Here is a 17,406-nt window from a genome sequence, read left to right on the forward strand (position 1 = left end):
ACCTCCAGGTGCCTCCCTTGGCAAGCACCAGGGGGGATGGAGGAGGGATGGCAAATGCAATAATTCCCTGCCAGGAAAATCTTACTGGAGGGTTCAGAGACAACACCCAGAGGGTGAAAAGCTGTGCAAATACCAGGGCTTGAAGAGGACAGGAAAAGAACACAGTAACTTTGTATCACATACAGACACCTAAATATAGACATACTACTGCTTGTTCAGTCATTGCTTGTCAGGTGTGATCTGTAGAAATCAGAATTTTCTCAAGACTGAGTTTCAGAGCAGAATTTTCATCAATGTCTCAAACCCAATGATACACATATGTGGATATTTTAATATTTTGGACAGACATAAGCTTAAAATGGCATCAGCCAGAGGAATGGCATCAGAGAGCCACGAGGAAACCTCTAAAACTCAAGCAAAAAAATACAACCTTATACAAAGCAACTGAATAAAAACAAGCATGCAAACCCACAGGGCAATGTGACTGTGGATGTGATTCTAGAGGTTTAAAAATATTCTCCTTCCTAATGTATGAGGAATTTGATATAAAGGGTGAAATACTGTCATGTAATATGACAACTTTCTAAGTCCAGGTATTTACATTATGTAGTGTCACTTCTGGATGCACGATGGGGAAACCCACTAGAGGCAGTTTCTGGCTCTCTAGCACCTTTTCAAGCACTTGGATTACACAGTCAATTTGATGGTGCACAAATAGACACAGCATCATTCTGAAAGCTTTAAAAAAGAAGGGTTACTTACCCTACAGTAACCGTGCTTCTTCGAAATGTGTTGCCCACACAGATTCCCATCTACGTGCACATAGGCCCCATGTGCAGGAGATTGGATTCTTTCTGAATAGCTGTGTCCACTGGGGCTGTGCCTGCACCCAGTGTGTCCTTGCGACCACTGTACCTGAGGGCACAAGGGGTATGGCGGCTTCAACCACCACTCAATTCCTTCACCCGTAAGAATCCCCTAGGACAGGACTCGAATTAGCACAGCAGGAGGAGCACAGAATCTGTGTGGACAAAGCATCTTGAAGAACCACAGTTACTGGACAGCAAGTAACCAGTTCTCCTGCTTCAAATGATTGTCCAGACATATTCCTTGTCGGGTGGGATTCACCTGACCTGACTTTAGCTATCTAAAATCACTGCTGCTGTGGAGAGGCACTCGCCTCAGCCACACCCAGGTGCCTGGGACAGGAAGGTGGGAGCTCTTTCTCTCCTTCCCAGGGTAACTATTGATGGCCAGGAGCCCCAGGAAGAGCCCCAGAAGAGCTGGATGCTGACCTTTTAGATAGGCAAAGTGACGTGAGCTGAATCCCACCGTTGCTGCAGCTGTAACAACGGGATGTGGCAAGTCGCTATGGAGCAGCCCCACCAAAGCTGGCATCCCATCAGGATCCCACGGAAGGGAAAATGGGAAGTGAAAAGACTCAAAGCCCTTTATGACATTTCAGGCACTGGATTTTACCCAAACAAGTAGCAGATTATGCCTCAGCCCCAGCTGAATGGACTCTAATGGAACCTGCGGGGTCTCCTTGGCTGTCTGGAAATAAATCTTAAAATAGACAATCCCTGGGTGCTGCCTCAATTTCCTTTACAAATGCCACAGACAGAGTGGGAAACTACCAAAATGTTTATTATGGGGTTTTTTTCCTACCACAAGGCCCAAACCCTCATGGTGCCTGCAGGAAGAAGCTGTGTATCCCCAAGGGCAGGGGAATGGTGCTTCTGAAGTGCACATCCAGAATGGAGTATATGAGGACAACACATCTTGAAGAAGAATTACGCTTTGTTTACAAAGAAGAGGTAAATGCATTGAGCTACTGGATTCTGCCAATACCTTTATAAAAATGGGAAAACAACAGAGAAATAATTCTTTGTAGGACCACTTGTTTACATACCTTGCTGGCTTCCACCATGGTGGGCAAGAGGCACATGTTGAGCTCGGGACGCGGAGGACGAATATTGCTTTTCCCCCCTATTAATTTCAAATTTTCACGACATGGAAAATAAGGTCCAAGAGACACTGTAGTGTAAGTTCGGATAAAATAGGGATATATTAAAAAGGTCAATATTTGACATCAGCAAGGAACACGATAGAGTAATAATAGTGTAAGAGAACTTCAAAAGACAATCACTGAAATACCTACTTGGGATATTACTGTGGTGGTATGTACAATGATTGTGCTGTAGAAATGGAACCAGAGTATGTAGGAAATCATGAGGACTTAAAAGTACAAGCTCCTTGAGGACATCTACAAACAAAAAGTTGTTTTTGCTATTACAAATTGTTATTTCTTAACAGCAAACAGTTCAACTTCAGGCTCACACATTTGCAAACTCTCTCTCGTATCCCTTTTGCCACAGCCCTGCCGTGACCAACACCTGAGTGACACCCCTGACTCCATCCCAAATCCCTTCACCTCTGCCCTGGGACAGACCCTGCTCAGTGCTGCAGCAACCACCAGGGAGGGCCAGCCTGGACAGTGAGAAGCTCTGCACAATTACCCTCTTTGCTTCTTCTTTAACAGAGCAGGTTTGAGCCTGGAAAATGGCAACCAGCAGCAGTCAGGAGGCCAAGGAGAAAATACTCAAAACGGGGAAATGCATGCAAATCACACACAAAAAGGGTGTTTGGGACACAGTGTAAGGCCCTTACCATCAATCCATTAAATAATATCAAAAAGTCTAAACTAGAAAAAACCTGGGCCTTTCTGAAATAGCTCTGCTAATGCAAGAGAGGCATTTGTATGTATTATCTGTGTCTACACTTTAAAAAGCAAATCCATTCCTCTCTACAAGCTATTTATGCTTTAGTTCCACTACTGCACTTCACAGTACTGAATCATAAAAATGAACAGGAAAAGCTGTTTCTCAGAATAACTTGTTCTCCATGCTCCCTTCTGAGGGGAACTTTTAGTTCATGTTTCAATTTTAATGTCATATTTGGGATTTGACTCTAAACTCAGTGACACCTGAACTGAGGAGCTACTCCTCAGTCATGCCCCTTATCAGGTGGCAAATCAGTGTCACAAAGTGACCCATGGCTTTCTGTGCCCCAGTCTGCATGCCCTGACTGACCACAGGAATATTCAAATCAGGCTGACAAACCCAGAGCTCTGGGAGTAAGAACATCAATACTGGCAGTACCACACCAACCATCCCGACTCCAGTTTCTAGCAGGGCCCTTGTGCAAGTGGCATTTCCATCTGCCCGAGCAGGACAGGTCCTGCAAGGCCAGGACAGGTCCTGCAAGGCCAGGACTTACCAATGCAGGCATTCCTCAGCTCAGGAGGACTGTAGGAATTGAGCAGAGTCAAGAGCTTGTGGGCAAACTCAATCCGCTCCTGCCACTGAATGAGAGCTTGCTTCACATCTGCAAGGCAAACATCCCAGGAGGCTGCTTAGCTCAGGGCTCAAAAGCTTCTTAGAAAAAGCACAGAATTTTACTGCTGAGGAGTCTCTTTTTTCCTCTACATCTATTTTCCTATGCATCTAGGAATTTGTTAAATCTCACTGGTCTACTGCTGTTAAATGTATGAAATCTAGTTTGGTATTAAGTCAGTAAGTAATTTAATAAGTAACAATTTAATATCCATTAACAGACACATATTCTACTGTACAGCAAGTTTTAAAAAACAGCCAGTAAGCAAGAAAAACCACTAGGGTTTGGTGAGGAAAATTAATTTAGAAACAAGAGGCACAATTCTTTCAAGAGTTATACTCAAACCTTTTCTTTGCAGATAGGGACGTGTGGATTTCAGAACTGAAAGGAAAATGGACAGAAGCTCTACCAGGTCTCCAGTCACGTGGCAAGCTGTGGCCTCGTGGTACATCATGTGCAACGTGTTAAAGGACTGGGAAAAGAAAAAAAAATGCCAAAACTTTATGTCACCAAACTAAAGTACTTGTCAGTATTCCTCTTTTTATCCTGCAGATAGATTTACATTTAATTTACACTCAAACAAGGTATTTTATACTCAGAAAACAGAAGGTCTTGGATATAATCAGAAAGTTCTCCATTTGTTTTCCACATAAAAGGTTTGTTTTACCAGCTCAAAATAATTCCCAAGTTTTCACACCTTTATCTACAAGGCAGTGAACAAAGTGCCTTTTGAGACACAGTATTTTTATATCCCTGCAATCCCAAACTTCCTTAGCCAGCAGACAAAGTGATACAGGAGGTGCACACAGACAGACAGATATATGAACTTGGGGAGAAAAGGTAGGATTAAGATGGATACCAGTCATTTTTCAAAATGCTGCTGAAGGATATATGGTTGTACATCAGATGAATTACTTCTCCTTTTATACCTTGTGGGCATCTGTGATTTATAGAAATATGGGGAAGGAAAAGCAACTCATTTCCGAACTGCAAAAATTCCAGCAGAGGATGTAAGAGCAGGTATTTAATCTGCTGGGGTGTTTGAAAGATAAAGGAACAGTAGCCTCAGTCCCTAGAATGCAACCCTTGCCAGGCCCTTTTTATATTACAGTGAAGACAAAAGACACAGCCACCCTCAAGTGGAAAACTCTCCTGGATGTGACAACTCCTTAATGCAGTTTTTTGTCACCAGGCAAAACACTTCCAGCCAACTGGAATATAAGGCCTGCTAACCTCAAGCTGGAAAGTAGCATCAATTTAAATTAATTTCTAGCAATGTTTTACACAGGATAAATTAATTTTGTATTACACACTCTTCACAAACTCAATTATCCGTTGTTAGCATGGATGAGGGCTAAATGAGCTAAACCAAGATCTTTTATACATATCTATGTATGTACCTTGATCTACTTACATTTCATGTATGGATAACCTTAGAGCCCAGCTCCTGACTTTTTACACCCAGTTTACTGAATGAAGGTATTTTCATAACAAAAAGGAACGGATAATGTGGAGTAATTAACTACAATTAATATATAGGCTTATATTTATAACAAGCTCCTGAAGACTCAATTTTCAAATAGCACTGCACTGTTTCTGTAATTCCAGCTCTTTTTACTACACTTTTCCCCAGAAAATGCAAACCAGTGACATAAAAAGAGTTAACAGAGTTTTTAATAGAAACCATATAAAAATGGGACTGGAATCCACCTGAAAGCATCATCCAGGCCAGCCATGTGGCTGAAGGCAGACTGAAATATCCCTGACAGATGTTTGCTCCCAGTCCTTCTGACAACTTCCAGTTGTGCTGGCTGCCCCTCCTGCAGCAAAAATCCCATTTCAAAATCCCATTTTCTGCACAGCCACAATTACCCTGAGCCACTTGTCCTGCACCATGGACTTTCCCAGTTTAATGTCCCTCCTGAACACATCATCCTACAGCTGCCAAGAATGAACTGAATCTTGGTTTTATGCTTTCTCCAACACATGCAGATTTTTATTCCTGTTCTCAAAGGGATCCTGCCCCTGGAGCACTGCCAGTGCTTTAATGAGCACAGGTTCTCATCCATCTCCTCAATCATGGGAGTGCTGAATGAATCCAGCCTGTTCCACCCATCAGCACATGTGGATCTGCAGAGTGAAACTGCTGGGAGCAGGGGCCTGACATTCCAACCGCATCCATTTCACAGGTGCCTTATTTCATTTTTTTCCATTCAATTTTGAAATAATTCTGGTCTGGTCTCATGGACCAAATCCCATTTACAACAATTAGATGTGCTCCAGAAATGCATTTTAGGTTTGGTTCCATCAGAAAGAAATTGAGTTTATGTGTTTCAGACCACTCCTTGCAAGCAAAGGCACAACAGGTAGGAAAGAAAAGGAGAACTGCCTCAGGAGGGTCAGAAATATTAACCACAACTGCAGCTGAGCACCCTTTAAGTTATTTCTGGTTTTTAACCTGTAGCCTTAACACTTTTTAACTATTAACTGTGTGACTGTACTCAGCCATTCATTCCCAATTACCTGTAATAAAAGAAATTACACAAAAAAAAGCATAAATTTATTTCTCTCAGCATAATCTGCTGGTGGTTTTCCCTCTGTCCTGAGAAGCAGACAAACAATTTCCTAATCTTTTTAGTACTAAAAAGAAATCTTATTAAAGCTGACAGGGGAAGTATCAGGGTGAGATGTTTGCTATAATTAAATAACAAAGTAATTACCTCAGTCATCAGAATCAATCCTCTATTGAACACAACAAGAAGCCTGTCTTCATCAGATTCTAATAATATTCTGAAGGCACTAGGAAAAAAATCCAAACATTGAGAACACTGAAAATCACATCCCAAGCGTAAAATTGTCATACTCATGCTGTTATTTTGGAAAATAATCACAAAAGAAAAAAGAAACCCCAAAAATAACCTAATTCTTCTCATCATTACCCCCCTCCTCCTCTTTTTAATTTAAAAATGCCTCTGCCATCACCCTCTTTTATGTTATGGAAAGTAATTTATATATAACCTTTACAGAAATATTTTCCATACAACCCCTGCAAAAATGTGGAAAATGATGTACTTGGAAAGACAGAAGTTTATGCTTCTTAAATGAGACATTTAAACAGATTCAGTCAAGCATCTGTTTGGCCTTTTAAATGTCTGCAAACATTTTTATCAGAATATTTTATGCTTACAGCAGAACAGAAAGGAAAGCATTATGCTAATGAATGTTTCTTTCAACATCAAGATGATTTGGGACAGCGTGGCTGCGCTCTGTGACAGGTCAGTGCCAGGGGAGTGCATGCAGCCCCTCCAGGTAACACAGCCTGCCCTCCACGAGGCTTTCAGAGCACCAACAGCTCCATTTAACAGCCCTGCCCTGACCTACATGCACAGCAATTCATAGCTCTGCTGAGAATGCCCAAGCAGCACTTCCAGCTGTACCTCCTAAGAGCAGAAATGAAACACTCTTTGAAGACACGCTGCAATAAAACTGTCCCACAGGCACAATTCCTACATCACATTTCTGCTCCCAAGAAACAACTGCCGACAAGAGCAGCTGGAATTCCAGCTCTGCTCGTGGGGGAGGCTGGGGATGGAATTGCAGCTGAGCTGTGGATGATGAGCACAGGGCTGTACCTTATGAGAGTTGTCCAACAAGAGCGTCCGTCCAAGCAGCGCAGGTAACAGCTTATGGTGGTTTTCTTAAATTGCTTTATGTCCTCTATCTCCTCCTCTCTCATGTCTGGCCTCTGAGCTACAAACAGCTGCATGAGGTTAAACAGCTCTTCTACTGCCTAGAACACACAGAAAGACTTGGTTAGAGTCAGCTCTCTCACTATGGTACGGTTCAGACTTTCTTTCAAAGTTAGAAAATCAGATGTTCTGATGCTTCCTAAGAGCACAGCTCACTGCCACATTTGTTATATGTACAAAGCAATCTGAAATCCCCATCCCTGGGACCAAACATTCAGACAGCTGCTTGTGCCAAACCCTGCTGCAGTCCCACGTGCCTGGCAAACACCAAACACAGCGCAGTAACTCAGGTCCCTTGCCAGACAAACTGAGACCTCTGAGGGGAGATGCCAACAAGGAGAGCAATGGGACTGTCAGATGTAAAATTTCCCCATGAGACAGAAGTTCAATATGGAAGATTCCCTGCATCCTCCTCCTCTTCACAGCGATGGGAAGCTTGGTATTCTTTGTGTCCCTGCACACCCCAAAGGATCCCAAAGCAATATTTGTGTAATTATTCATGCCCAGGCCTGCTGTCTCTTCCAGCCTGTTGTTTGAGCATCACACACAGCCTGCTGTACCCAGCACCTGCTCTCTGCTGGGTGTCACTGTGTGTCACTGACAGCACAACTCCCAGGTCTGCCAAAGGTACTTGGCTGTTCCCAAGGGCAGCACCAGGCTGTCCTCCCCTGGAATGCTACAGGCTAAATCTTGGCCCTATTCCAGAAGCTGAAAGCAAAGGAGGAACTGGGAATTCCTCCACCTTTGTTATAATGCAACCTCCTTCCCAACCATCAAAGCTTACTCCTTGTTTCTTATGACTAGGCTGGAATACTGAATACACAGCAAGGAAAGCCCAAACCTATCCCCACTAAAGCCTAATGGATCTAAAGACACAAATTATTTTCACCAGGAAGCCCACGTGCAACACTTTTGCCGCGGGGCGTGTTCAGTAACAAGAGACCCTGGCTGAGAGGGGACACAGGAACGAGGGACTGGCACAGAGTGGCGTTGGGCACTTACTCCTGGGTACTGACTGGCGTGAGGGGTGAGGTTCTTGAAGGCCCACTGGATGTTCTGGTGAGAAGCCAGCTGCCTGGTGAAGGCGGGCGACTGCTCGCAGCAGAGGCGCAGGATGCCGTAGTAGGCGGGCAGCATGCCGCGGTTGAAGAGCACCACGTCCTGGTCGTCGTGGTCCGCCAGGATGTAATTGAAGGCGATGTTCTTGGTCACCACGGGGTTCTGCACGATCAGGCGCACGTTCTCGGGACAGTCCACGCACACGTTGTACCAGAAGGACAGCAGGGCCTGCTTGTTGTGGTTGGTGGCGATGGCCGGCTCCGAGAGCTTCGGCTGGAAGAGGTTCCACAAGTCCATGAAGTAAGTGGAGAACATGAGCTTCTCGGTTTTGGAGATCAAGCAGTACGTCATGAAACTGAAGTAGGGCACCAGCTTGGTGGTGCCGTGCACGGCGGCGTCGACGTAGAGCTTGGCTCGGGAGAGCAGGCCCAGCAGCACGTTGTAGACCTGGTGCAGAACTACTGTGGTGTCGGGGCTGAGGGGCAGGTCCCGCGTGGGGATGTGCAGAGAGCGCGTCGATCGGAACATCTGACGGAAGGAATTGCTTGGAATAAGCGACACCAAGAGATAGGCTGCAGCTTCAAATAAAAACAGATTTGTTACGCCTTTGACAGTGACATACCTGCTTAACAGCCATGTAAACAGCAATTCAACTGCACCCCGTGTTCCATTTACACAGTTCAAAGCATGCTACAGAATCTGGTATTACTGTATTCACACTAGAAAAAAACCCCAAGTGGATAAAAGCAGCACAAAGCACGTTAAAAGTGGTGCTGGGATGTGCCATCCCTGTCTGCTGCCTGGTTCTCCCTGTGCTAACACAATTCATCCCACATTTAAAGAGGTGCTGGGATGTGCCACCTACATCCCTGTCTGCTGCCTGGTTCTCCCTGTGCTAACACAATTCATCCCACACAGAATGTGACCCCAGATCCCATCACACAATGCATCCCCCAGAGGTTTTCCATGACTGAAGTTGTCCATTGCTCAATCAAGAGGTCATTTTCTCCTCAGAGATGTTTACAACTGGAGCCTTTTGCAAAGCTGTACCTCCAGTTTTCCAATCTCCCTCAGCCACAGAAACCTGTTAAAGGTCAGTGGCCTGTACTGTGGAGCCTCCTTTGTTAAAAAAGTGGACACAGGGAAGGCTGAAAATGTTCTCTGGCAATATGACAGCGTGATTCCCAGCAGGACAAACCAGAGTGCCAGGATACCCTGGAATCTGGGAGAAAGCACAGGCAGCTTCTCCTTGATCCTCAAGTTCAAAGAACTCAGCTGGAGATTCCTGTGCAAGAACAACTCCTCCCACCTATTGTACAGCCACGTGATGGACACAATGGACAACCTCTGGAATTACCTCTTTTCCTTCTTTAGGTTTTCTGGACCTTGCAGATTAACCGCTTAAAATCAAGAACCTACCAATGTATCATTCAAAATATCAAAGGAAAACAGAGTTTTTTCATCAAAACTGGTAACACCTCTGCATGAGACACCACAGCTATCCTAAGATTTTAAAACCCAGCAATTCTAACACAACTAGAAAAGGAAGAAAAGACAAACGCAAGAGCATGCAACTCGCTGCAAGAGGTGACAAAATTAAAATGCAATTAAAATTCACTTACAAGTTCTGACTCGAGGGTAGTTGTGTGCCAGGAGGAAACGCTCAACCCAGTTCTCCATGTTCTGCAGGACCCAGCTGTGAGCCAGCTTGTTGCGAGGGGTTTGCACAGCCAGCCAGTCCAGGCACTGCGAGGGGTTGTACTCAATCACCTGAAGGACAGGGGAAATCCAAAGGGATACGTTAATCTTCCTACTACGCACTGATTGCACCAGAAACCCCTAAAATCACTTTCAACATTTCTTTTTTAAAATCACTCAGGGCTATCAAAGCACCTGCAAGACTGAGCTGCTCTGCACACAAAGGAAACCTTATTAAATTCCACTGGTTTGTGCTTCTAAACCTTGTTCACAGTTTTGAAAGTTCAGTCTAAGCCCAGGAAATTACTCTGCCTATTCTTTCTGCATATTATGAGATATTTAGGAGTTGAAATATTTTAAGCACCGAGCTGGAACAACATTGTCTTTATAGACAAGTATTTTTTAAAAATACCTAACACAAAGCCTTAACATTGAATCTGTATTTTTGTAAGTTACATCAAAAGAAAATAAATGGTATGCAAAGATGTTCATAGAGCTTCATGCTGAGGGTAACTACTGCATTTTTACTGAATATACAATTTCAAGGAATAAATTCATCCAGCACTTTCCAAAGGCAATGAGTGCTGTTGTGCAAACCTTGAGAGAATAAGGAGAAAACAAGGCTTCCTGTGCTTTTCTGGCTCTGTGCAGCTGCAAATCTGTTGACATGAGGCAATAAATGTTGTGTTCTTTTGTTAATTTTTAAAAACTACTTTATTTCTACCTCAAGGCCCAGGTGCCCAGACAAGAAGTTTTACTCTAAGGAACCAGAGGTAGTAACAGGGCTGCTGAAGCTGTTCCCAGTTCCCCTACTCCACCTGAAGAATTTGAGCAGCTGACAAGACCGTAATTCTGCTCATAAAATTTTAATCTCATTTTAAAAATAAACACCTTAAGAACAATCTCCTCCCTTTATTTAGAAATGACAAATTGCTCTGTCAGGTTTTTTGGGTAATGGCTGGAGGGAATGTCCAAGAAAGAGACAATCATTTCTCAGTGTCTGCAGAGCTCAATCACTTTTTAATGACTTCCAGAAGCTGGAGAGGCTGTGAAAGGAGACTCTACACACCAAGTCTGTGCAATCACTGCTGGCTCTCACATCCCTGCCTGCTCAACTTGTATCCCTGGACCTGTGTCACCACCTGGGTGTCACTGTGCCCCTTGAGATGAGCCATTTTATCTCCCTTTACCTGGGATGCAGCACTCACAGCTCATCCATCACATCACTTGTGATCCTACAGCTGCTCCTGAGCAGGAGGAAACCCTTTAGAACAGCAATCCATGTCCCTCCCACAGTGCTCCAGCCCCATTTTTTAAAGGGAATTAAAAGGAATGAGCTGGTCCTCAGCCTCAGACAGTGAATTGTACTGGGAACTCAGAGAGCAGCAGGTGAAGAGAAAGCTTAAATGGCTCAGCTTGGCTCAGATGAAGGAATTCATCCCTTCAACCTGGTTAAAAAGTCTCTCTCATTTGGAAGCACAAAGAAGACTGGTTCTGCACACAGCAATTATCTAGCAGACTCAGTTTGGCACTATTTTATGCATTAAAAGTGTTAATGGACATTTTACAGAGAACCAAAAACATCAAATGAATATTCAAGGAATCTACATAAAGGCCAAAAAAACCCACAACCAAATGATGGGTGTTGAAACAGGCCTTGTAAAAGGATAACTGAGAAAACAATGTGGAATTTGTCTAGAAAAACATTCTAGGCCCTCATTATGAATCAATTAATTTCTCATTAAACTAAAATTTGAAGTTAAACTGGAAGAGCCATTAAGTTACAACAGAACTTTTTAATGTCTATTGGCTGTTGCTGCTTATTCAAAAGAGGAATGGTAACTAAAAAATCATGGACTGATGCAGGAAAGATGACAACAAAATGCAAAAGAGACATAAAAGAACCAACAAGAGAAAGACAGTTTAGCTTCTGATTCATTTTACATATTGTACCTCCCATATCCTCTGCAGAATGTAAGAAGCAAAGGGTGGCATTCCTGGAGGTCCACCAGCAAATTCCATGAGCATGGTGAGCAATTTGAAAAAAGGATTGGCTGCCTGTAATGCAGAAAAGGGAAGAATATCCAATTTCATCTATTTCACTTCATCCATGTTTTTTTTAAGAGTATTTTTTTTTAAATCCCACTGTCTGTAAGATTTCTATGAACTTCAGACATGAACATTTACAATACTTTACTCCTTTTCTATTTAATCTGTACATAATCCATATATATCTATAAATTAAGGCACTGGTTACAGTCAGTGCAAAGCAACAGGATCATATGAGACAGGATCAGTCTGGGAGAAGTTATAGGATATATATATATATATGTATGTATGTATTTATTACAGGAAATACAGACATTATTCTGGAAAAGGGAAAGACTCAAGCTGTCCATTGTTGAAGAATTCACCAATTTATCCTGGTTTATATCACTAGCTCAGAAAAGTGATTATTTCTCTATATTTACATAATATGGAATGTGGATCCTGGGAAGTTTATCCAAAAGCATCCCATTTTGAGGTTTTACACAGCCAAGACTCATCCAGCTTTTAACAACATTTCAACAAAGTGGTTACAATTATAATTATATATTTTGCATCTGGAATCCATTTGGAACTCTCAGTATTGCTGTTATTACCAGGGCAAGAATTGACTCTGAATGAGAAATGTGTTTGCCAGCACAGAACTGCAAAACACTGCCCCAAATCTTGAAGAGTCTGATAATAAGTAATTATCTCCACTTATTCTTGCACACAATACTTTAATGTTACCAACTTTTTAAAAGAAATTCATATGGGTGGAGAATCTAGAAATGTTATTTCATTTGAATAAAACTTTCATCCTAAGAGGCACAGCAAATTTCTGTTTTACAAAACTCCACAAACAGTGCAGTTAGACTTCATTCAATAGCAAAGACTTCCATCTTCCACGCAAAATTTTTGATGAGCCAAGGATTATTTCTGTGATTTAAACCAGGAAAATATGACTACAGATTATTTACTGGACAGTGGTGTGTTCACATACCTCAGGAGTCAGCTTTGCTATAGATGTGAACAGCATGGACACAATCTTGAAAAGAAAACACACAAAACTCAATTAGACTTGTGCTCATTCAGTTAGAATAGTAACAATTACCCCGTGAGACTGATCAGAGATTTCAAAGCACAGCTGCAGGTCCCTGCCACTCACGTGCTCCGCCAGGCGATTGTTGTAGCGGCACAAACTGAAAATGAGGTTGCAGGTTTGCCTGATGTTGATCCCATCACGGATGTGTTGGAATAAAAAAGGGAAACCCTGCAAAAAACAAGCAGATACAGTACACTGCCTACAGCCACACGCCACAGAGGGCTTGGGAGGCTAGAGCAGTCATTTTTAACTTGATTACCTTTCCTCCTGTCAGTGCTGCCATGTCGTTTTGTGACAAGGTCAAATGCCTAAAATACAAAAGAAAAAGAAAATTATTATTTTACTTCAGCCATGATTACAGTCAGGGAGACACTCAGGACTGAGTGTTAGTTCTTATTCTTCAGTATCACAACATGCAAGAGACAACAAAGGTGTTGATGTAAAACTGAACAACAAAAAAAGCTGTACTTCACTGAGATAAAAAAAGAAAACCAAATGTGAGCAATTGGCTGAGTTCAAATATTTAACCCAAGTCTTTAATTTGGTCAACAATGACAGTCCCTTTTTGTTATTAAAAATATAATGGGCTCATATACAAGCTTATTTATGCTGTTAAAAAGCCCACAATAAAACCCTCAGACAAACCCATAAAATCTCTGACTGCTTTCTGAACTATAAATTCTAAACTGATGTTTTTCAGAAGCTCTTGCCTTTCTGAGCGAGACTGTTCCACCAGAAGAGCAATCAGGGCAATCATCTTTTCAAGAGCAGCAGGCCTGTATTTCTCTTCTGCTAAAGAAAGGATATCTTCCTCTTCCTCCTCTTCCTCCCCTTCTTCCTCAGAAAGCACTTCCACCTGGGGCTAAGGAAACAACAGAACTTCAGTGTGGACATTCTGTGCCTTCACCTCAAAGGCCTCTGCATTACCCTGTCCTTTACAGCAAACAACTTCATCAACTTGCATGAACCAAACCAGGCAAGTATCTGATCAACTGATTTTCACATTGAAACACTCACTTTGCACAAGCAAAACTGTATTTACAAATGCAAGAGGAAGGCTGGCTGAAGATATGGTCTATTTAACAAAAAGAGCAGGTAAATTTAAGAACCTAAGTTGTACACAATAGGAGTAAGTAATCCTGACTGATACCATTACTATCAAGTTAAGGGCAACTTTAATTGCTTTTACTCAGTGCCTATTTCTATAGTCAATAATAGTCAACATTTTTTTTAATATTATATTCACTTAAACATTGAAAACAATTGTGGAAATGAAGCAATTTTAATGTAACAGCTGAAAGATGATTCAAGATACAGCAGCAGTGATTACAGATGTAAAACAGGAAAGATTAGCTCCTGTTATATAAAACTCAAACTTACATTCTCAGGCCCTTTGGTTCCCATGTAGAAGTGGACCATTGTGGATATGGCTTGCAGAGAGAGCAAGAACTGGCTCTGAAAAACGCAGGGATGGGATTACTCACAAACCCATTTGTGCACAGACACCAGGAGCTCCCCAGATCCCAGGCCACACTCACCTCCTCCTCGCCCATTTTGGCAAACTCGTAGAGGAAGGCGAAGTACTCGGTGAGGTGCTTGCTGTGGGGCTTGACGCCGTGCTCCATGATGGACAGCAGCGTCTTCACGAAGCGCGTCACGCACGAGCGGCTGCCGATGTCCTCCACGGGCCCGTCCATGTCATCAGAGCTGCCAGAACAACAGCAGGGTGGGGATTGCACACAGGGCACTGGGCCATGCTGACCAGTGCAAACAGAGCAATTCACAATTCCTGCTTTGTCCTGTTCTGATCTCTCACCCCCATCCACAGCCTGGGTAACAACCAGCCCAACCCACGCGAGCATCAGGCACTTGAAATGCTGAGCAGTTCATCAAATTAGTGTTGGGAATCAAGATGCTGCTCAGGAAAAGAACTCTCAGAACAGTACTGGGGATCTTCTACTTAAAATCATCCTCTTGATTTGCTGGCTGAATTTGATGGGAATGCAATTATAGCCATGGAGCCAAGGCAAGGCACCCTCCTGAACACCAGAGCGCCCTGGCAAGGCAGAGAACATCCACCTTCAGCCCCTAAACATTAACTCTAAGCATTAGACACTCTAAACATTAACTTTGTATCACATATAGTTATTTAACAGCTCAAAATCCCACTTCTAAAATGGAAAGTACAGATCTGCTTTTCACTAGATTCATGCAGCTACAAAATGAGAATTTCAGCCTCAGATATCTGCTCAAGATTTGATCTTGTCACTGAACAAAACCAAGTCACAGACACAAGTAAGGTTTCCAAAGCAAATTAAATTCTACTTTTTGCCATGAAAATTGTGTCTTCATGTCCTGAATTCTGATATGGCAGCACAGTTATTACTAACTGCCATTTTCATTCTGGGGAAAATTTATTATCACAAACACAACTTTAACACAAGAGGTGAAAGAAAAAACTTTTTCTTCTCATCATCTATCAAAAATAGTTTAAGTGTTTCATAATTGCAGATAAAGTGACAGTTTTCTTGATAAAAAGCAGAGCAAAGGAGAATCCAAGAGGGCTCTTCCTCCTTTTTGACAAAACCTGTGATTTAGTTATAGGATTAACCCCTGATCTCCAAACTCTTTTACAGGGTGTACAAATAAAAACTTCCACCTTTGTGCCTCCAGATCAAATTCACAGAAGGATTCTCAAGTCTGAGCAGTGAGATTTACACTTGCAGTGTCCAAGTGATAGTAAAAAGAAAGACCATGCTGAAAACCTACCCTAAGGAAGCAAATGTTTCAAACCATTTGACACTGCCCTTTGCAGCCCTATGGTATTTTTAAATAAATCAGAGCAGTTTGGGCAGAATAACGAAGAACAATTAGCACTATTTCAGCTTTACATGACTGTTTTGAGCAACTCATCAATAAAAGCAGCTGCAGCAATGCATGGCATGAAGAGAAGTTGGCAGGGAGTTTGTTTTACCAGTCTTCCATTCCTGGCTGCAGATAAAGGTGTGCATGCACTGGCCTCAGCCTCTGGATCACGTGGATGCACAGGCGCTGGAACATCTGCAAAGAGGGCAGGGAATGAGCTGCACACCTCCAGTCTCCACAAAAAGGTCATTGTGTCACTGCCAAGCAAAGAATATTCTGTCTCCAGCTCCTCACAGGTTCAAAGTTTAAAAGACAAAGCTGAGATCGTATTTTGACAGCAGAGCCAAAGCTGGTTTTTAGGAACGGATCTCATGGAGGAACCCTAAACCCAGCCTTTAATATTGGTGTGCACTGAAACATGACTCTACTTTTTTCCTTCTATCTCTACTGTCTGAAACATTTTGATATTTTGGCAAGATGTTTTTTTAATTTTGCTGCTGGCTCATAGGAATTCATGTGAAAATTTGAAGGAAATTCCTTCTAGCAATTTTTATTTTGTAAAGCATTCATGATGAGACCTTGCCTACCTTGCACAGAGTTTTCCCATGAAATATATTCTTTTACTGAGGTACTGCATCCAAAAACTATGTACAGGTCTGCATGGAGATACCACTTTAATAACCAGAAATCCAACTGAGGAATTCAGGTGACATAAAGTAACTGTTAAAGTTTATACCTCAACAACTTGCAAAGAAAGTACACTTGTAAGTGACACTATTAATAGCTGGATTTGTGAATGCCCAAATGCTACTAATATAGGGAGGTTTTTCTAAGTATTTCCAGAAAATGGCATTAACAAAGCTTTGTGGCATAATACTGTAAAATTACCTCTACCCACAAAAATTTACTGCAGAAATTTTGAATTGGAGCTTTGAGGAGTACTGAATGTAAACAGTTTGATTTCTTTTTTGTTTTCTAACAGTGGAGCTTGATGAACTATTGTTGAATTAATTCAGAAAAACCCCATTTTTTTAATGGAAAGTGTTCAGATTGTAGAGATCAAGAGGGAGTCACAGAAACCTTAATTTGCATCTACTGTGATTTAGTGATCCTGACTGCACAGCTGTGCTGGGGCTGTTTCAAACAGTAACACTCCCATGGCCAAATATCTTCAGACAATTACAGGTATTCACTGGAACTGTCAGAATCACAGCCCAGAACTCTCTGCCTCTGCTCATGGCTCGAGCAGTCACCTGACTTGGAAAGGAACTTTTTTCTTACCTGCCTCACAATCTGATTGGGACACTTTATTAGAATCTGCATTGGCCACCAATCATCATCAGCCATTCGATCCAAAAACCACTGCAGAAGATACATACTGTGTTAGTTTTGTTCCACACTTGCTCTAGTCCAATCTTCTTTTTTGCATGATATTAAAGTCTGAAGAGAAATCGATGTTACTATTATTAAGGAATAGGCAAGTTTTAATCCAAGGGAAATCTAAAATGT

The 17,406-nt window shown here is 42.3% G+C and overlaps 1 protein-coding gene across 10 annotated transcripts in view; it reads right to left on the reverse strand.

Annotated features, from left to right (window-relative positions):
- The window catches only part of USP34 (ubiquitin specific peptidase 34), a 111,350-nt gene that overhangs the window by 3,973 nt on the left and 89,971 nt on the right, over positions 1–17,406 (reverse strand). For 5 of the 10 annotated variants that reach the window (XM_039716921.1, XM_039716914.1, XM_039716912.1 and 2 more), the window contains exons 58-75: positions 17,179–17,259; positions 16,007–16,092; positions 14,571–14,739; positions 14,413–14,487; positions 13,743–13,894; positions 13,292–13,340; positions 13,096–13,200; positions 12,931–12,975; positions 11,856–11,960; positions 9,827–9,974; positions 8,148–8,782; positions 7,029–7,186; positions 6,117–6,195; positions 3,742–3,868; positions 3,280–3,387; positions 2,162–2,266; positions 1,913–2,037; positions 763–915 (exon numbers count right to left, since the gene is read on the reverse strand). In XM_039716921.1, coding sequence (XP_039572855.1) covers positions 763–915; positions 1,913–2,037; positions 2,162–2,266; positions 3,280–3,387; positions 3,742–3,868; positions 6,117–6,195; positions 7,029–7,186; positions 8,148–8,782; positions 9,827–9,974; positions 11,856–11,960; positions 12,931–12,975; positions 13,096–13,200; positions 13,292–13,340; positions 13,743–13,894; positions 14,413–14,487; positions 14,571–14,739; positions 16,007–16,092; positions 17,179–17,259 — 2,505 coding nt within the window. Of the gene's footprint in view, positions 1–762; positions 916–1,912; positions 2,038–2,161; positions 2,267–3,279; positions 3,388–3,741; positions 3,869–6,116; positions 6,196–7,028; positions 7,187–8,147; positions 8,783–9,826; positions 9,975–11,855; positions 11,961–12,930; positions 12,976–13,095; positions 13,201–13,291; positions 13,341–13,742; positions 13,895–14,412; positions 14,488–14,570; positions 14,740–16,006; positions 16,093–17,178; positions 17,260–17,406 lie in introns of those variants that run through there. The other 5 variants (XM_039716917.1, XM_039716919.1, XM_039716915.1 and 2 more) reach the window with 4 other exon arrangements.

The sequence above is a fragment of the Passer montanus genome, unplaced genomic scaffold (assembly GCF_014805655.1).
Source record: "Passer montanus isolate IOZ18808 unplaced genomic scaffold, ASM1480565v1 scaffold37, whole genome shotgun sequence".
NCBI classification, from domain to species: domain Eukaryota; kingdom Metazoa; phylum Chordata; class Aves; order Passeriformes; family Passeridae; genus Passer; species Passer montanus.